We start from the raw sequence: 19,714 nt of genomic DNA, 5'->3' as shown, positions 1-19,714 counted from the left end.
CATAATTTAAATGCTGTTTAAGATCTCTTATTTTAAGAGCATCTATCAAGTTTTTGTTCACATCACTGAATGCCTAAACACATCTGCAACTCTGTTACCACACACTTACTTCCTTTGTACTTTGCCTCCTTGGAAACAGCCATAAGGAGTTTTCATTGAGGGACATGATTTAAATCTTGTAACAGAACAGCAATTATGAGCCCATCACAAGGTGCTCTCCAGTGGTATACGACGGGAGATGTGCAACAGCAGTGAGTGCTGGGAAAACAGCTATAAACTGGTTACAGCTTGAAATAGCAAAGAGATTAGACAAGGGGGGGAAAAAGGAAAGGGAGAGCATGGCATTAGATTTTCTATGCATTACTGATTGTGTAGTGAGTCAGCTGCAACTTTATAGTTTTGCAGAGAAATTTACACAGCCTCAGAAAACTTGGCCACAAGGCAAGAGTGCCTACCAGTCTCACAACTCAAAATCCATTTCTGGCTCTCAAACAGGTTTTGCAGATGTTTCTTATGTGCTTAGGCATTGCTTCTGCCCGGCAATTCAGTGAGGGAATAGTAAATATTCTACTCAGCACAGAAGCACAGTCCCTCTAAACAGGGGAGCTAGCTTATCACCAATTCTGCTCTTTTTTGAAGTAGAGTGTTTGAGGGGAAAACAATTCCAAAATACAACCAAACAAATCCCATGAAGTAACATGCTTTTTGTTTATACTTATTAGCTGGAACAATGTTAACAGTGAACAGATTTGTTTTTGTGGAGATTTTAATATTGTGGTCCAAACTAGATTCTGCTACCAGAGCCAAATTTGCACATCTCAAGTAAGCCTGTATATTCCAACGTGCCTCCTCAAGAGGAAAGAGCCACTCCTTCACTGAGCACGGCCAGCTCTGGGCTGCTGCAATAGAGGAATTCATTGTACCCCAGATGACTCAGAACTGTGCTTGTTTCATTAGAAGTTATTGTTATCTGCATTTTTATAGCTAACTTGAAGATGATAAAGTTGATACGTATCAATGCTTTTGAGAAAATGATGCCATGTTATTGTTAAATTCAAGGATTGGCTTAGGGGTCAATAAATTGAAAAATATAGAAATTATGTACAGTTTATTTTTGTCTCCCTCACTTTTAAACAAGGTATCCAAGACAGAGCAATGATATTTCCCATATCACCTTTTGGCAGGTTTTTGATTGCTTTAGAATTTCATATCTTATCTATGAGTTAAAAAAACTTCCAGTTTTTTTGCTTTGGGCATATTATTAAAATCAGAAGAAGATTCCAAAAAACCCTCAACCCTGGGGACAAATAAATGTGATTGTGAGTCTGTATAATTTTGAGGACTTCTTAAACTCATCAAATGTCTACTGTTTCACTGACAAAACTTATCTACAACATTAAGTTTATCTATGATCTTAAATTTTCCTCAGGTTACATGCCCTGCTATCCTGCAGAAGGATTAAAGCATCTTAAAAAAAATGTCCTTCTTGTCTTTCACTCTGAATTTGCAAAATTTTAAACCAACAGCTGTTCAAGAGCCAAAAAGAAAGCAAAGGCATGTGGTATTCCAAAGCAGGTGGTACCATGAATGTATGTCTAATTGCAATCTACCAATCTGCCAGACAATTAACAAATAGTGAGGATTTTTATCTTTATTCAGGCAAAGAAGAGAAGAGAATGGGAATGTGAGTGAACAATTTTTGGCCCAGGAAATTAACTTCTTAATAGAGGAGGGCAATAACTAGGAACAGTGAGTCGTGATATTCTCCTTTCTGAAATGTTCTTCTCTTGGTTAGCCATTCTCTAGAGAAACTGGTTATAGATGTCAAGAATACTGGTGAAATGATGGCATGTCTGGTATAGGGCTCAACAGAAGTAAACTTGATGGACTTTCTGTCAGGCAACGTGGCAGTTCATAGTTCAGACACACATGCAAAGCAGTGGTATGTGTGCTTCTGGGGCTCCTTTCACATACACTGCATCTCTACATCTCTGCTCATACCTACCCTTTAAAGGATCAGTAATCTGAACACACCTTTTAATTTGCAAAGTTCTGTTGGCAATTCATTTAAACTGTGTGAATAGACTGTTTCCATGCAGCTTTCTCCAGACTCTGTCCAGAAAACAGAATTTCTTTGGGTTTCTGTTGATGACAAAAAACAAAGTATTCTACATCTCCTCTTTAACATAAAGAAAACCTTTGCTTGAAACATACTATGTGGAAGAGTTTGGATGAGTGCAGAGAAACTTTGCTTCTTTAAGACAAGGAAAAAAGAACTGTCGTCCTTGAGGTCAGAAGTAAAAGAAACTATGGAGCATGGAGAATGGAGCATCTTTCATATGAGGAAAGGCTGCGGGAACTGGGGCTGTTTAGTCTGGAGAAGAGGAGCCTGATGGGAGATCTTATTAACATTTACAAATATCTAAATGGTGGGTGTCAGGAGGTTGAGACATCCCTTTTTTCTATAGTAGCTAACAACAGGACAGGGGGTAATGGGATGAAGCTAGAACACAAAAAGTTCCACTTAAATATAAGAAAAAACTATTTCACTGTTCAGGTGAGGGAGCCCTGGCACAGGCTGCCCAGAGGGGTTGTGGAGTCTCCTTCCTTGGAGGTCTTCAAGACCCGCCTGGACATGTTCCTATGTGACCTGATTTAGGTGACCCTGCTTCTGCAGGGGGATAGGACTAGATGATCTCTAAAGGTCCCTTCCAACCCCTACCATTCTATGATTCTATGAAACTAGAAGGAATTTTGAGCTGTAAAACGCAATTAGGAGCAAGAACAAAACCCTCTGCACCAAAATGTGAGCCATTTGGAGGGAGTGGCGTAGGCTAACAGTTATAAGATCACTATGAGCAGTCCTGAAAAAGACATGTGTTGAGACATCTGTTTCCCTCAGATACAATGAATATTCCTGCTTTTAAACAAAGCACTAGTGAGACTACCTATCCTAGAGAAGGATAGTACTATTATCTTCTACAAGAGGAGACTAAAAGGCCGTGATGTTTATGTGTAGAAAAGCCAAAATAACTGTCCTCTGTAGAGCATTGGAGGGTGAACACTGGTGGGAAGGAGGAAGGGAAAGAATTGTGTGAGATTCTGAATGATGTCAGCATAAGGACAGATAAGCCTGGACCATCTGTCGATAAGTTTAGCCTGGAAGGATTGCAGCAGTGATTGAGATCTAGAACAGTTTTCCTCTGGGAGAAGTAGAGCTGAAACCTGACTTCCTTTAATCATGCAGCGTAAGATGGTGATATGGAATTGCACAATGCAATGTTGGCAATAGAGAGGGATCACACTCAGAGAAAGTTTCTTCCAGGCCTGCATTCCTTGTCCAAAAATGGCATAATCTGAAGACTTGATTTGTATAAATAGTCTGAGCTTCTTAGAGAAACTCTAGTACCAACAGTAGTTGCTGGTAACAAGTTATACACAGCCAAAGCCTTATCTTGACTTCTGCTTCTGCTTCAAATGTCTGCAAGAATGGGTTTAGGAAATAGATGTGATACATAAGACAAGCTGGATCTGGAGATGGCAGAAATCTGATGGGTGCTTGACTTCTAGGAGCAGAAGAAAATGGAGTCCTGGAGTAAAGTGTAATCTAGAGCAGGACAAAAGACAAATGATTAAACAAATTTGATTGAGGTGAATGTTTTAATATGACTTTATGAGGTGCACTCTTCCAAGTCTGCTAGATTAGCTTTCTTTGGCCAATATTTTATGATGTATCAGTTGCATAGAAATGAGAGTGAGAACTGTGATAAATTATTTATATTCTGACTAGTACCACTATAGATGAAGAAACAAAAGAGTGTCGTGGTTTGGCCCAGCTAGCACAGCAGCACCATGACAGTCTCTCGTTCGGTGCCCCCATTCACCCCCACCCTGTATTGGCAGAAGCTGCAGCTGCTGGGAACAGCCCACACCAGAGATGTTCTGTGTTCTGGGGGAGGGACCCCATGTTGGAGCAGGGGAAGAATGCCAGGATCGTCCTCATCTGAGCAGAGAAAAGTGGCAGAGCCCATCTGTGAGAGACTGATCACATCCCCCATTCCCTGCCCCCCTGAGCCGTTGAAGGGAGAGGAGGTAGAGATATCGGGAGCAGTGAGCTGGGCCCGGGAAGAAAGGAGGGATGGGGGAGGGAGATCTTAAAGTGCTGGGTGTAATTTTCTCATCATCCTACTCCCTTTTTGCTTTTATTCCATTCTGTTTCTTGTAGAATTAACTTTCCTACTTTCCTCTCTAAGTCGAGTACTAGAGTCTGTTTTGCCCAGAACCATAATTGTCAGCGAGCCCTCCCTGCCCTTGTCTCAATCCACAACAACCTTGCTTATCTTTTTACTCCCATTTCACTGGGGCCTCCGCCATCCTAACGAGGGTGGGGGTGAATGGAGGCACCGAGCAAGAGACTGTTGTGGTGCTGCTGTGCTGGCTGGGCCAAACCACGACAAAGAGTGATATGGGAATTGTGAACTGTGCTCTATAAAAGGATCAGTATGGAAAAAGTCTCGTAAAAATGAAAAAGATATTCAATCTGCTTTGGGAGCTCTGAAGAATGAGATTGTTACCATTCTTGACATTATAGATTTTAGGTGAGATATTGATTCAAAATAAATAAACAAGAATATACCAGCAAAAAAGAACTTTCTTAAAGCACTCTATTTTTGTGTGTGTGGAGCTCAAGTGCCCCAGTGAAAAAGATGTTCAGGACGGATAAGAACATTAATGTTGGAAACTCTGGAGTTCCAATTGCTAAGTTTGGTCAAAACTAGCCTGACATATATTTGGCATGTGATTCTCTTCTCACTTGTGCAGTGAAAGTCTGAAGACAGTAAGATTACCCAGAGATAAAGCTGGCATGACTGAGAGGAGGGAGAACCAGCCCATTCGCAGCCATCTTGTCTCCAGGGTCTGATGATGAAGGTCTATTTTAAAGCTGAGCTTTTCACTGATGCCCTCTCCACAAAGGTATAATTTTTTTGCATTTCTTGTGATCAGTAATCCATTAGTCATTCACTGACAGCGATCCTTGGTTAATTTAGTGATATCTTACCATATACATAAAACATAAAGGATTTCTTTGCCTGAACAACATGGAGTGCAGCTAACTTAAATTTATTTATGAAATTCTTTTCCAGAGTTTCAGTGGTTGGCTCACTGAAGACACTTTTCAAAAATACGTAAAATCAAAGTATTTGTTAAAAAAGGACATGCCCAAGGGTGCTCTTTTCCCTTGTTTACCACACTTCAGTGAATCCTGCATAGTCTCAATAAGATCATGTACCACAGAAACCATCCTCAAAGGGCTTGTAAATACTGTAGCTGACAAGCAGGATCTTGGCTGGCTGGAGAGTTGGGCAGAGAGGAACATCATGAGGTTCAACAAGGACAAGTGCAGAGTTCTGCATCTGGGAAGGAACAACCCCATGCACCAGTACAGGCTGGGGATTGACCTGCTGGAGAACATCTCTGCAGAGAGAGACCTGGGAGTCCTGGGTGGTAATAAACTAACCATGAGCCAGCAATGTGTCCTCATGGCCAAGAAGGCCAATGGCATCCTGGGATGCATCAAGAGTGTGGCCAGCAGGTCAAGAGAGGTTCTCCTTTTCCTCTGCTCTTCCCTGGTGAGGCCTCATCTGGAGTCCTGTGTCCAGTTCTGGGCTCCCCAGCTCAAGAGAGACAGGGAAGTGCTGGAGAGAGTCCAGTGTAGGGCCACAAAGATGATAAGGGGACTGGCACATGTTCCTTAAGATGAAAGGCTGCAGGAACTGGGGCTATTTAGTCTGGAGAAGAGGAGACTGAAGGGGGAATCTCATTAATATTTACAAATATCTAAACAGTGGGTGTCAGGAGGTTGGCACATCTCTTTTTTCTATTGTATCTAGTGACAGGACAAGGGGTAATGGGATGAAGCTGGAACACAAAAAGTTCCACTTAAACATAAGAAAAAACTATTTCACTGTTCAGGTGAGGGAGCCCTGGCACAGGCTGCCTGGGGGGGTTGTGGAGTCTCCTTCCTTGGAGGTCTTCAAGACCCACCTGGACACGTTCCTATGTGACTTGATCTAGGTGAACCTGCTTTGGCAAGGGAGTTGGACTAGATGATTTCTAAAGATCCCTTCCTACTCCTACCATTCTTTGATTCTATGATAACAGCTCTCTGATACCAGTGCAAGACTAATAAAAAAACCCCTAAAATCTACAAACCTCTAATTCATGTTACTAGTTTCCTTTAGAAAATTGTCTTAAGCCCAGGTTCGTTAGGGTCCTCTACAACTTCCAAGAGATTTTGACCCAGATCTAACAGAAAGCAGAAGTGATTCTACTTATATTCTTAGAGAGGGGCAAACTGTTTGCAGGTGAAGTGAGGCAGTTGTTAATGACTTTCAGCCTGCCCAAAACAGTGGATCTTTGAATGGACAATGTGGGTTAAGTATTTGGAGGCTGAAGCTGCCCTGGCTACTTCAGCTTCTGTTAAATGCTGTCACTTAATTGCTTTAGGAAAGTTGCTGAGAAGTAAATCATTGAGTGTATTATTTTAATTACTTAAGATTAGTTCTTCCCAACTTCAGCTGATCACAGTAAATAGCAAATAAGAGCAAACAACAGAGAGTGAGGTGCTGCTGCTATGCAGCTTAATGCTAGGAGTATCAGAAGCCAGAGTACTGTGCTTATTAGTGTCTATGCCATTTGCTGGCCTTCCATTTGCTGATGAATCCTGCTTAATTAAAAGCTACAGGAACAAGCTGATGGCTTTCTGATCCTGCCCTTACTGTCTGAGGAGTGCTCATGAGGCAGATGCTGCTGCTCTGGCATGGAAAAGAAAAGCAATCTCTGTCCTAGAGTCAAGAGATGGGATCTTCTCTGTGAAAGAGAAACAGCAGCTTTCAGAGGTTTTTAGCCCCAGATATATTCAGGAGGGGCTGGCCATTGCTCTTCACGTATTTAAAAGAATGATGGTCTGTATACAAGGGAGGGATATGAGGGACAGAACAAGAGTGCTGTCCAGGAAGTTTCTTTTACATTTACTAAGTGGGAGGAAAATACAAAACATGCTGGATCACCTGTCTAGCTTCACAGTTAGCTCTGAGGATGGTGCTGCTGATGATGAAGAAAGAGTTGTGCTTTCCACACCAGTGGCCTGGAAAAGGTATTCCGTGATACCTTCTTTCTCCTCAATGATCTGTCCATGCAGCTTCATATAAGACTAGGGCTAGAAGAAGCCCAGAGTTTTCACTGTATTTGTAATCTCAGTTGAGACAAATTAAGTGGCAAAAGATGTATATGTTTCTCTTAGAGCATTTGGGGTGGAGGAGGTTCCCAGCACACAAGTGCCATGTGTTCCCCATTGCCTGCTCCAGCGGGAGCCTGCTGCCCCTGGGGGATGATGGAGGGAGGCTGAGGCTGGATTCAAACTGAAAGCTTGCTGAAGGGAATGAAAGAGGATAAGATAGCTAAACAATAAAGGGTTTAATTTGAAGCAAAGCTCCTCATCATGTAACAATTTTTATAAAGTGCCAGAGAATCTGTTATGGTCACGTGAGCCTATTTCTACTTTTCCCAGTGGGAATATGTGTGTGACAACAATAACTTCAAATTGGTTTTCTTTATATAGTAGTATCTTACCATATGTTGAAACTCTTGGTGTTTGAACGCAGTGTTGAAGTGTTTCTTTTCTCATGCCTATGGACTCCCTGACTTGGAAGGAATTTTGTCAGGGAAAATCCTTGCCTTTCTCACACTCTTCCTCTTGCTGCTGTGAGCCAGCGTTGTACTCCAAGCACTTATAAACTAGTTTGCTACACTTCCTGGTTGTAAACCATTAATGACAGATAGTTAATGCTGTGGGGGGAAGGGGCATCCACAAAATCCCTTAAAACTGCCTAAATTCTTTGGGCATTAGGAGCTCTGAGATAAGGGAAGTCATCACAGGTCAAATGTACAAAGCTTTGCAGAGTCAAGGTCATAGCAGGCCCTGTTATTTAAATAGAAGGTAAAAATGTGAAACATTTTTCTCACTTCAGAAAATACTTCTGCAGAAACAAAACAACTTAGTGGACAGAAAACTATAGCCTATCTGTTGAAATGCCTGCTCCTTCTAAATGGGAACTTTAGAAAGGCCTGTTCTTCATGCAGAAATGCTGAGGCCAGTCTAAGGATGAAGAGCCTATCCTTGAGCTTTGCTTCGAATGTTGTACTTTGCTGTACCAAAAGCAACATCTGTTTTTGAATTAGGTGCTGCTGATACCATTTTGAAACGTATTCCACTTAAAGATGTAACTCTTATGATTACACGTCCTTAAGACATTGAGGCCAATCAAATCAGTCTGTCACCATGTAGAAGAGTTAAACTAAATCTCTAGTACTCAGAAGATACTAATTTGTTATTTGTGAATTTTATTTTTGATATTTTGTCTGCAAGAGCAAGGTGAAGCTGCTTGGACTGTCTGTCTTAACGTGCTGCAAGGCAGGAATATTTCCAAGTCAAGTCAAGCAAAGTCTACATAACAGCTGATACAAACAAGTAGATATTTACTGTACATGACCTGGAGAACTTCACACAACCCTGTATGTTCAGCATCTGTGCACCCCTGGCAGCTTCTGCAGCAGAATTCCCCACCTAAAACTGAACAGTGGCTTTCACCTGCCTCCTGTTGCAGTGTCTATCTTTGAATGGGATTGGGCTGGGGCCAAGAGAGGAATACCTGGAAGCTTTCACACATGATACCTTGGAGTGTTGTTACACTTGTGGGCTCTCAAGGCACACACAGTGTGGCCTGCAGGAAACTGCATTTATTGTTATCAGGGCTGAACCAAGAAATTCAATGACACCTCAGCCTTTGTAGCTCCTGGCATGGGAAATATGAGGAAGTGATGTCTGCCAGTACACCTGTTTTTAAAGTGTTAAACACCCTGAATCAAGATGTAGCATGTTTTGACAAGGTGAATTATCCTTTTTGAAATGTCCTTGGCTTGTTGCCTCATTGATTCTCATGAGCCTTGTTTGTACTGGCAGGTTGTTGCTTCAACATGGCAACGTCATCTGGTGCATTTAAGCTTCATACGTACTGTACCTGCGGGACACTCTGCAGCCAGCTAGGAAGCCCCAAGAACGTGTATTTCTGGTGATTTAGAGCACTAATCCTTCCTCTCTTTTCAGTTTCAGGTTGTTCCTGACGTGTGCTCTTTGTGGAAGGACTCTCTTGCGTGTCTGTCTGCACAGCAGGGAAAAGTTATTAAGGACTTTTTGCTCAATAAAACCTGCCAGCAAGTGTTTTGCAGTGCATAGATCAACCCTGCCACAGTTTTGGAAACCAAAGGTAGCTTGTTGTGGGATTCTGCATGACTATTCCAGCATGGTATGGCATAGCTGTAGAGGAAACTCTCAGTATTGCTATTTGTGCAAGTCATGGGCCATGGCATGTGGTGTTTAACTTGACAGTTTTAGACTTGTGTGTTGAATGAAGATGACAAGAAGATAAATTCTGGAAGTTACTCTTCCAAAGAATAACTAGTGACATTGTCAGCATCTGGTTAAGGTGATAGCAGTAGTTAATTCTCCGTTTGCTGACTCATAGAATCTTTATTTTGACAAATAAAACAATGTATAAAATGACAAAAAATCAGTACATAGATCTGTAGCTTTTATCAAATTTGACTTTTTGAGATGTAAATATATTTTATCAACAGTTGAAATAAATTCCTTCTGTGCACATGCATAGTGCCAGGATTTGTGTACTAGGGAACCATTTTCTTCTCTCTTTAACCTTGACAGAAGTGATCTTTACTGAATTTACTTTTAGTTAGCTCTGAAGTGGTCAGGCAGTGGGACTAGATGATCACTGTAGGTCCTTTCCAACTATTCTATAAAGTTGTACTGACTCATTTTATTTTTACCCTGAGGAAAATATAAGCTCTCATTCTCAAGTTTCATTAACTGGGATATATCCTGCTGCAAACCACATCATGGTAACTCTATAAAGCCATGAGATGAATGGTTGTCATTACTGCTGAAACACAGCACATCTCTTTGAAAAAAGCTGATGGAGTTGGTGGATTTTTTTTCAGGAAATCCTTGGAAACATTTACCTGGCCTAATGGAGAGAAGTCTGCCCTGAATCAGGCTGGATATATGTATTGAGGGAACAAACAAGCCGAACTTGAACTCAGTATAAGACAAGGAATCCAGGTTCCAGGAAGGAAAGCTCTTTTATCACATTTAGAGATGCTAATCACTTTGTAGTCACATGAGTCTACAACATACTGATTAGGGTGGCCTACAGCATGATCTCTCCCACTCCTGCCAGGTTTCTGTTTCCAGAAATCATGAAACTTCTACGTCTTACAGACCTAGCTCAGTAGGTGAAAGCCTACCCTAATAAAAAGTCAATCTTCCACAACATAGGAATGACGTGAGCACATTGGTAAGGGGGCTCTTCTGTGTCTGGTATCCCAGACTTCTTCAAAGAAACAGAGTCCATAATACAGAACAGCAACTCCTGGGGAATGTCATGGGCATTTTTAGGTTTTCATCATGTTTAGCCCTATAAAACTTATTTGAAATATCTACTAACAAGGCAGTTAATATACCAGTCCCTTGGATATGTGTACCTTCTTTCTTGCTGCAATGTTCCCACCCACATATGCTTGTTCCCTAATGCTGTTCAGAAGAGCCAGATTTGGGGAGAAGTCACTAGGCTTTCTTCTGTTTTCAAGACGAGCTATATCTACCCTTTAGGGAGAGTGTTTTTAAGTCCATTTCACAATTATATTAGCTTGATGTCAAACCACTATATTTTCCTTTTTCTTCCCCAGTTCTGAATTGGCAGAATACACCAAAGTTGGAGAAGCCATGAAGAGTCTGTTTGTAAAATTAGTTACACCCTAAATCTTACCGGACAGAACACAAAAAAGCATTTCCCACCTGTTTTCAGGGCTGCAAGTTAATGATAGTGTTGCCTCAATACTGCTTTTTAAGATCAGTCAATACATCCTAAATCACTGCATGTGTAACTTGTTTGTGCTCACTATTTCTAGCTACTGACATTAAAAGTATCACTGCTAATAGAAGAACCACAGCATACCCCAGAATGCTCTGCCTTTCCTAACAGCACATCATTGTCTTCTCACTGTTCATGGAATGCTTTGGTGTTCCAGGGTCTGATAGCTTGAATACACGGCCAACTATACCTCTCTGCTACTGCCACAGCCTGCAAGAATGTAGAATGGGGACACTTGTAGAGTAATCTATGGAATGTAGATCTTTGCTTAGAAGACAGTTCATTTTCCATTCCCTGTGTCTGCACCTGCATAACCTGGCTGTGATCTTATTGCTCACCTGTCAGAATGAGGGTATGTCCATAGCAATAAAACTGTGAAATTATCTCCCTGATGTCCTTTAACCATATTGATAACATTAATTAATATTAACCAGAAGAATCAGCCACTTTCCCATTGCCCTTCAGAACAGTGCCCACAGATATAGGAGCATCAGCAATGACCTTTTAATTTCCTCAGTCCTTTTTCTTTTTGAAGTTTGAGATTTAAACACAGAAAGTCACTGACTGGGACAGCAATTTGCCAAGCCTTGACTGAGAGTCCCACATTCCTTTTATTTACAAGTCAAAGCAATGCAAAACAATCTAAAGTCCCCCTCTTTCTCAGAAGCAAGGAGAACAAGCAGAGACATTCTGCCCAATATTTCAATAAAAGAATCTCACTCTCTTCTATTATCTTAATTTCTCAAGCCAATTCCAGCCTTCTTTAGGATCCTTTCATCAACTTACCCAAACTGCACAGGCTAATTAGGTGTTTGTGAAACTCTCTGATGGTGCTAGGAAATCCATACTCTGCCCTGCTGTTGAATTTTTATCCTAGTTATCTGTAAGCCTGCTTTTCCAGATAACTGACTGAACTGAGCAGTGGAGCTTGTTTCACTCCAAGCATGGAAATGCAGATAATTAATTACCTGTTGTGTGATATATTTAATAATTGTGATAGCTTTTAATATGTTTTTTTCTAGTTCCATTCTTTCTTACAGTGCTATAAGTTTGCTTGATGACGATATTGTTAGTCTTGAGTTTTTCATATGCCACTGTTGTGAAAAATGCACCCATTTTCTCATTAATGTCTGAAGTGATCTTTGCATGTAACAGCTCTCTAGCCTATTGTACTGCTTCTCAGTACCATGTTGGCCATAGCATTACAGCTGCAGCTGAACAGTGAATAGAAAAAAATCCCATCAACCCAATTAGAAATGCTGTCATTGAAACAACAGGAAATTGTAACATTACAAATAATGAAAAAGCATGCCCATTTGAATGAGCTTCTTGCTCCAGCTCATTGAATATTTGACATTATGTTTTGGTTTGTTCCTGAGTCAAATCCATGAAGTGCTATATATATATAATGCTTTCTATGATGTGTGTGTCTCTATAACCCCAAACCTTCTTTGTGTCTTACCTGTACTCAGGTATCATAATTCATCTGCTGAAGGGGTATACAACTGACTCACAGAAGAGAATATGTGTGCCCAGAATCTGCTTATTCTGCTGCTCTGAATTTGCACTGACTTTGAAGATACACAGGGAATACTGAAAAACCTATTCAACCACAAAAGTCACCCTGTTCCCCAGGCTTTGGGTACAGTAGGTACTTAAATCAGTGATGTTCATTTAAATCAAAACTTTCAAATCTTTTCTGCAGGGAAGGGCAACGATACACAAGAACTAATTTTATCTTTCAGTGAAGTTATCTTTATTTATGACTAGCTCCTTTTTTATAGCAGAATTTGCTCTATGCTAGGACTGTACTTTCTTGTTAGTGATGGTTACAGAAACTAAACCTTCACAATACAATAGTATATCAGTTTTTATGTTTCACAAGTAGAACAAAAACTAGGCAAAATATTTCTGATGGAAGTTTCCTAATTTTTGGTAACTGATGTAGGTGTGCTTTGGGGGAGGCTTTAATTATTTTTTGTCATTCAAGGTAAAATCAGTTTTAAACAATCTCTCATAGACCAGCAGCAGTGTAATCAAAACAGCTGGTTGAGTAGGAAAGAAGGAATGAAGCTTAAGAGAAACTTCTATTATTTACTGGTGAATGTTTATAGGCAAACTCTTATTTGTGTTTGAGAGAATGGAATAAAATGTTTCCCATGTGATGCCATTTAAGCTTTATAGGGAGATGAGTGGATTCAGAAAGGATGCTAGTTGTTACTGGTAGGCTGAAGACAGAAAGTGTGAGAAAGACTTAATTCCCCTTTTCATTAGAGCTATTATCTCTTTTCTGAGCTTTATACGTATTCATGCCTGCTTAGAGGGTTCCTTTAGACAGCTGATCATGGGAATTGCTGTTGGCAAAGCTGGACTTTATCCATGACACTGTGTGACAGAGGAAATGGACTGGAGCAGCTCATCTACACTTGGGCACCAAATTGTTGCAGGGGAAAATATTTCTTTGATTAAAATGCTAGACTAACTGAAATGTGTTGGCCTTTGACACCATGCTTTATCCAAAGTACATTTCATGCTGGGTTTGCATTATGGGGTCTTAAAACCTGGAAAGCATGCAGAAATTTGCCTTTTCTGATGAAGTAAAATGTAAGTTACTGTATGATACAAAACTAGAAGGAGGATAAAGTTTTCAGATTAGATTTGCTTAACCTCTGTGACTACTTTGTATTACTATACAAATGATGCAGAATGACTTGGTTTAGGCCAGAGGTGGTGAGCAGACTGCTAATAGCTTCTTTGACCTCTGTCAAAATGGCAGGAATTAATCAATGTGCTCTAAATTTGTTCTTGATATCAATCTCTAATGAACAATAAATAAAAAAACTAAATGCTTCTAAGTTGGTTGAGGTTTTTTTTTTTTTTCCAAGAAAATACAGATGAATTGCTGCCGCTTTCTTTAGAAAGTAAAACAGACAGGTTTATTTATTCTCACAGAAGCCTGTGGAAATGTTGCCTGTCTGAGGTGGTAAAGTGCACTAAGCCATTTCTCTTGCTTTAAGCATGGCAAGCTGTTATGTGCTGTCTCCTCCTTGACTCTCTTCCACACCCACTCCTTTCACAGCAGGGCCAGAAGTTTTTCTATCTTCCTACTCATCTTGGCTGGATGAGGAGGGCTCCACCTCACCGTGTGTACATCATCCAAAGGCTGTCAGCTCCTGAAGACTTCCTGCCTTTACCCACAAGGAACCACTGACATTAGTGAGAGGTTTCCCCTTGCACTTCCAGGCTCTGGAACCAGTCAGTGCCGTTGATGAGGACCTAGAAAACAGTTCTGAATTTGTGTAATTATTCCAACTAGGCCTTGCAGTTGTGCAGGATAATGATGCTCCACTCCCTTTACAGGAATACGCCATGGTAGTTCACGCGTCCATCCCTGTGCTTGGGAGACTATAGAACTGTTGGGGTTTATTTTAATCAATAACCAGGACGCGGCAATTGTTTGCAGGAGAACACACGGCGTCAAAAACTTCAATCGGCTCAGTTTAATCGAATAACAACGGAAAGCTTTTGCACCTGGGGCCTTGGCAGGCTCGATTTCAGACCCGTTCGGGGATGTCGACGCGCACACCGCCCCCAGCCGCGCCTTGTCCCGCAGCGCAGCCCCCGCGGCGGCGCGGCCGACAGGGGGTGCCCGGCGCCCGCCCCACGCCGCCGGGAGCCAGGCGAGGCGCGGCGGAGCGGACCGACCCGCCTCGGCCGGCTCAGCTCGCCCCACACGGGCCCTCCTCAGCCGCGCCGCTCATAGGGGCGGCTGACAGAAAAAGCGGTGCAACACGTGAAGGAACGATCCAAAGCGCGCTCCGTGGGTCTGGGGAAGGGGATTTCCTTGTGTCACAGGTTTAGCAGTCCCTAGCCAGATCCCAGGCCTTCACCTGGCCCTGGTCCAGGAGTTGTAATAAAGCCTTGCCACAAATTATATCCCTCTCTGCTTTAAAAGGGGTTTATTGCAGACATGGGGTTTTGTGTGTGTGTGTGTGGCAACAAAAAGCCTTGTTGGCAGCATGTTTTAATTATGCTCTGGAGCTAATCAAGGAAAGAGAAACCGTTTAGAACACAGGAAGCTAAACAGCTCATTGTACATTTGAGTGCCGAATTCCACAAGGGATGCACAAGTACTTAAGTGTTCCTGGACTCCAAGCGCATCAGCAATCTATTAAATGGCTATAAAGTGCAGGCTTCATAAGGAAGAGGAGGACGCATGTCCAAAGCTAGGCACCTGCTCTCTCTTTGCAGTCACTAGAGGGTGAGAGCAAACTGAGATCAGGAAACTCTCAATAACATCCTGGGAAAACACTAGCTTTTTTCACTAGTTGTAGAGGAAGATTGAAGAAGCTAAATTAGCTACCTATAAACAGGGTAGCTACTTTATCTCACTGCTGCCTGATGCTGGCTGTGGATTTAGTATACCCACTAATTTAGTATACCTGCTAATTGTGATATCTGAACTACTACTGTGAACTCTGACTAAATAAGGTTCCCACTAAAAAGCTCCATTTCCTTAATTTTTCTCCATTTTTAGAGTAAAATCTGTCTTTGATTTGAGAGCAGAAGTGTACATATTGGAACAAAATTCACTCTTTGAAAGCTGGATAGCATATAATGTAGGATGTATGGCACTGCATTGCCTGGTGCAAATGCCTAACAGCTGTGTGGTGAACATTCTGCTCCCCAAAGGAAAGCATCCCAGTGTCTCCTATACCTCCTTTTACAAAGTTGCTGAAAAACCTCTTTAACTGGAGAAAGCTCAAACCTTCTCTGGAAGCCTCGAAATTGGATTGGAGATTATTTGAACCGCACCCACAGAAAAGACATTTGGGTGTCTTGAACCTTTTTACAAAGCACAGCAGAAAGAATTTTCTCTGATTTGCATCATGGGAGGATTATTATGAAAATGAAGCTTAACTGTTGTAAAACAAGCAGGAGAACAGCAAGGCCCAGACCAGAACGTGTGTGTCACCAGCTAAACCCTTCAGGAGGTTCAACATGTTCACCACCCCTGTAACCCACTTGATTTGTTTTCTCTGAGCACATCTTGTCTGTTTCAAGCATTTGGTAAACATGAACTTTAGCTTTTTCAAGGGGAAAATGAAAGTTACTTGCCTACTATGGCTGTGTTACAGGCATACAACTTAGCTGAGTATTTAGCCAACGTGTTTGGCAGGCCTTTCTGGCTCTGCAGTTAAGATTCTTATTTGCAGCTTGCAGAATAATTACAGCCAGTTTGCAGAGGTCTGTTCAAGTTCTGCTGCATTGCAGAACTGTGGTGAGAAAGTTCATTGATCCCACCTGGCTCTGCACAGGGCCTGTTAAGCATCACGCATGCCTGTGCTTTTGACACATTCCATTTCAGGGTGACTTGCCAAAGCATTTTCTCCCTTGTTTTTCTTCTCCCTGCATCTGTATTCTGTTGCTGCCCAGCGTCAGTGGTGGGACGGGGGTCAGGGCCCGGCTGTCTCGCGTTCTTTGTGGCTAATGATGGGGGCGGAGGGGTGGAGCGGGGGGCGGTACATCCTCCGAGGCAGACAAGCAGCAAACTTCTTTCCAAATGAGCTTGAAAAAGCACGATCCTCGCTTCCCACTGCTCTAATGCTGGAAACCTGCCAGCACCTCGAGCAGAAAAAGAAGCATAGAGACAATCCTGCTTTTCTCCTGGCTTTGCTAATTAATCTAGAAACTGCTCGGGACGCCTCTGTAAATAGACAGTAATCCAAAAGAAGACGGAAGCAGGGGAAGGACAAGGGGCTCCTTGATGTGCGGGTGGCGGCCGCCATCGCAGGGAGCGAGGGGCCGGGCGAGGGAAGCCCCGTCCCGCCGCGCCCGCGAGTGAGCGCTCCGCGGGGGCGCAGGGCAAACGGCGACCTGCGGGCCGCTGCCCCCTCCCACTGCTCCAGCGCGGCCCCGGGTTCCGCTCCCTCCGTGCCTCCCACGGCAGCGCGGGTGGGAGGCGCCTGGCGCCGCTATTAAAGGGCCGTCCGGCGGCAGGGACTGGTGTGCGTCTGCAGCCGCCGAGGCTAGCGGGAGGCGGTTAGCGGCGAGGAAGGGCTGCTGGAAAGAACAAGTGGCTTGCACTTGGCCAGGTATGTCCTTTACTAAGGGAGAAATACGGTGGGACTTACCAGAGAGGGATGTTTTCCTTTAGTAGTGGCTCAGTACTGTTTATCTCTTTAGTGGTGTAGTTCTGTTCTTGTGGCACACTCTATTTGCCTTTCCTGAGTGTAGTGGGCTGGGCAGAGGCTGTTTTGAACCTGTGGATTGACTAGACTTGTGCCAGTTCTGCCTTTTGTGTCCAAGAAAGGTATTAATGTACTTCTTCATCTTGTGTGTCTGCAGGTGCTTTTGCACTTCAAACTTTTCCGCTTTGAGGATCTCCTGCCTGGTTACAGTGATGTGGTTCTTGGAAAAGATCAGAGCATCACATGAAAGTGGACACCTTCCTAGCACCTCCTTCCTAGGACTGCCACCTGGCCAAAATCTGCCTGAAAAAGCCCGACTGGGGGCTGCTGTTTTTCCTAATGTGCTTACCCCTGACAGAATCCCTGAATTCTGCATTCCCCCCAGGCTGACCAGCTCTGGCTCTGTTAAGGGCACTGGCTCACTCCAGGACCGCAGTTCAGAGGATGCAGATATTAATTCACGTGATTACAGCCCCAGCTCCTCTTTGCCACATCTCATTCAGGTGGAAAGTGCTGAAGAGATCCCAGCCCTGGAGGAAGAAAGCACCAACTCAGACCCACAGTCTCAAGCAGCGCTCTCCCTGCCTCACTTTCCAAGAGCCTCTACTTCCTATGGATTCTGCACTTTGCTGGAGAGTCCCCACACCAGGAGAAAGGAGTCCATCTTCCATGGTGACCCACGAGGTGCTCTGCCCAGCTTGATGCTGTCTCGACCCAGAGCTAACACATTCAGTGGCAAAGGGAATATGTCTAATCCCATTGCTATCAGCTTTCCTTCTGTGAGGCTACCTCCCAGGCATCCCTCTCTGCATAGGCAATATGCCTGTGACAGTGATACTGCCTCCTCCAGTGATTCCTCCCCTTTCAGTTCTCCACTTCTCAGTAGATCACCTCCCAAATCCTGTTCCCTGATCAAAACACAAAGTCAGGAGGGATTGCTCTGCCGAGCACTGAAAGCCAAGAACAAAAGTAGCGTGGCCAGGAACAATTCCCTCTCTACAGAGGAGAGCAGCTCCACTGATAACAGCCCCAGTGCCATCAGGCGGGCCTCAGAGGGGCTGCTTGCCATGCAGAGCTTTAGTATGTCCTGTTCTCCCATCTTTCCCCTGGACCTTACCCGCAGTGGGGAGAGACTAGTGGGAGAGAGCACTGTGGTGATGGACAAGGGAGGCATGTTGAGGCTGTCAGCTGAATACTGCTCAGAGAACGAAAGGCTGCGGATCCGCCTGATCAGTGCAGAGGGTTTGTATGATGACTCTATAGAGCCCAAAAACATAAACTGCTGTATCACCTTCTCCCTGGTGCCAGGGAAAACTCAGAAGCAGCGAAGCACTGTCATAAAGAGAAGCAGAAATCCCATCTTCAATGAGGACTTCTTTTTTGATGGCATTGCAGAAGAAGAGCTTTGCAGCCTCTCTGTAAGGATGAAGGCAATGAATAAAGGCTGGAGTATGAAACGGGATTACACCTTAGGAGAACGGGAGTTGTCTTTAATCAGTATGTTGTCAGTGTAATGCTTCAAACATTCAGACAGACTAATTTTGTCTTATGAAAGTTTTCTATAAATAAAGCTCTGGATTGACTTTTAAAAGAATGCTTTGAAGCACTGTGTTGCTTGGTATTACTCTCATGCTGTTGTGTTTTATTCTGCTGCTCAACACTTCAGACTCTATGAGGTATTCGCTGTTAAATTAAAGGTATCCATGGAGGAAATCTGCCCGGGGAGTAGCAGAGGAGGACAGAAAGGCTAGGTTGCTTTTAAAATAAAGGATTAGGCAGTTACCTAGTTAAAGCTGTTCTTGTTTATGGTTTTCAGGGGGTTAAAGGGTTGTTTATCACTCACTCTGGACCCTAAGCTGGTACCCAGCAAGTGCACAGCAGGCACTGAACTCCCAGGTACTAACTACATGCATTAAACAGACTTAGAAATGAATTATAGAATCATTACAGTGAGAAGGCTTTAATGAGTCCTGTGTTGGGGGGTTGAAGAGAGAGATATATGTAGTTTGTTTGGGAATTAGACCTTTACCTACAAGGCAGGTGGAGGATTTGGACTCGCAGATGTAGGTTTGTGTTGAGGAAAAAAGTATCATCTTCTGAGCAGTAGCTAAAAGCCAGGCGTGGCAGGGCTCTTTCTCTCCATAGACCTATACCATCACCACTGAACAGTGTGGTGGCTCCTGCCTGGAGTCACTGTGGAGCAGGTGATTGCTGTAGCAGTTGGCATCTTCGTTTACCTTTCCTTTGTATGATTGATTTCACAGCTGTCAGGATGAAGTTGCCAGGTAACCGTGTTTTGGTCATGAATGTACCCTGGAGCTATAACCCTTAGGAATTCAGCTATTGAATCCTTTTAAAAACTGAAGCAGATAGGGTAATATATCAACAAGACAAGGGCAAAGGATAGTCTGGGATTTCTGGGTTGAATTGCTGCTTCAGCTAATGACTTGCTGCATACCTTGTTCCAGTCATTGTGCTAAAATAAGGATAATCTTTCTCTGTTTGAGAAACGCAGAG

At 43.1% G+C, this 19,714-nt stretch overlaps 1 protein-coding gene across 1 annotated transcript; it reads left to right on the top strand.

Annotated features, from left to right (window-relative positions):
- Positions 1-17,027: 17,027 nt before the first annotated feature.
- On the top strand, positions 17,028-18,791 carry LOC104556607 (C2 calcium-dependent domain-containing protein 4C). Its single transcript, XM_061999967.1, has 2 exons — positions 17,028-17,101; positions 17,355-18,791. The coding sequence occupies exon 2, from the start codon at positions 17,410-17,412 to the stop codon at positions 18,709-18,711; it is 1,302 nt and encodes a 433-aa protein (XP_061855951.1). The 5' UTR covers positions 17,028-17,101; positions 17,355-17,409; the 3' UTR covers positions 18,712-18,791.
- The last annotated feature ends 923 nt before the right edge of the window (positions 18,792-19,714 follow it).

The sequence above is a fragment of the Colius striatus genome, chromosome 7, assembly GCF_028858725.1.
Source record: "Colius striatus isolate bColStr4 chromosome 7, bColStr4.1.hap1, whole genome shotgun sequence".
NCBI lineage: Eukaryota > Metazoa > Chordata > Aves > Coliiformes > Coliidae > Colius > Colius striatus.
The sequence above is the reverse complement of the archived record's forward strand: the minus strand, read 5'-3'. Positions and strand labels throughout refer to the sequence as shown.

Bases quoted from the DNA above. Each gene is read 5' to 3' on its own strand.
- LOC104556607 (XM_061999967.1), top strand. From the start codon at position 17,410: ATGTGGTTCTTGGAAAAGATCAGAGCATCACATGAAAGTGGACACCTT.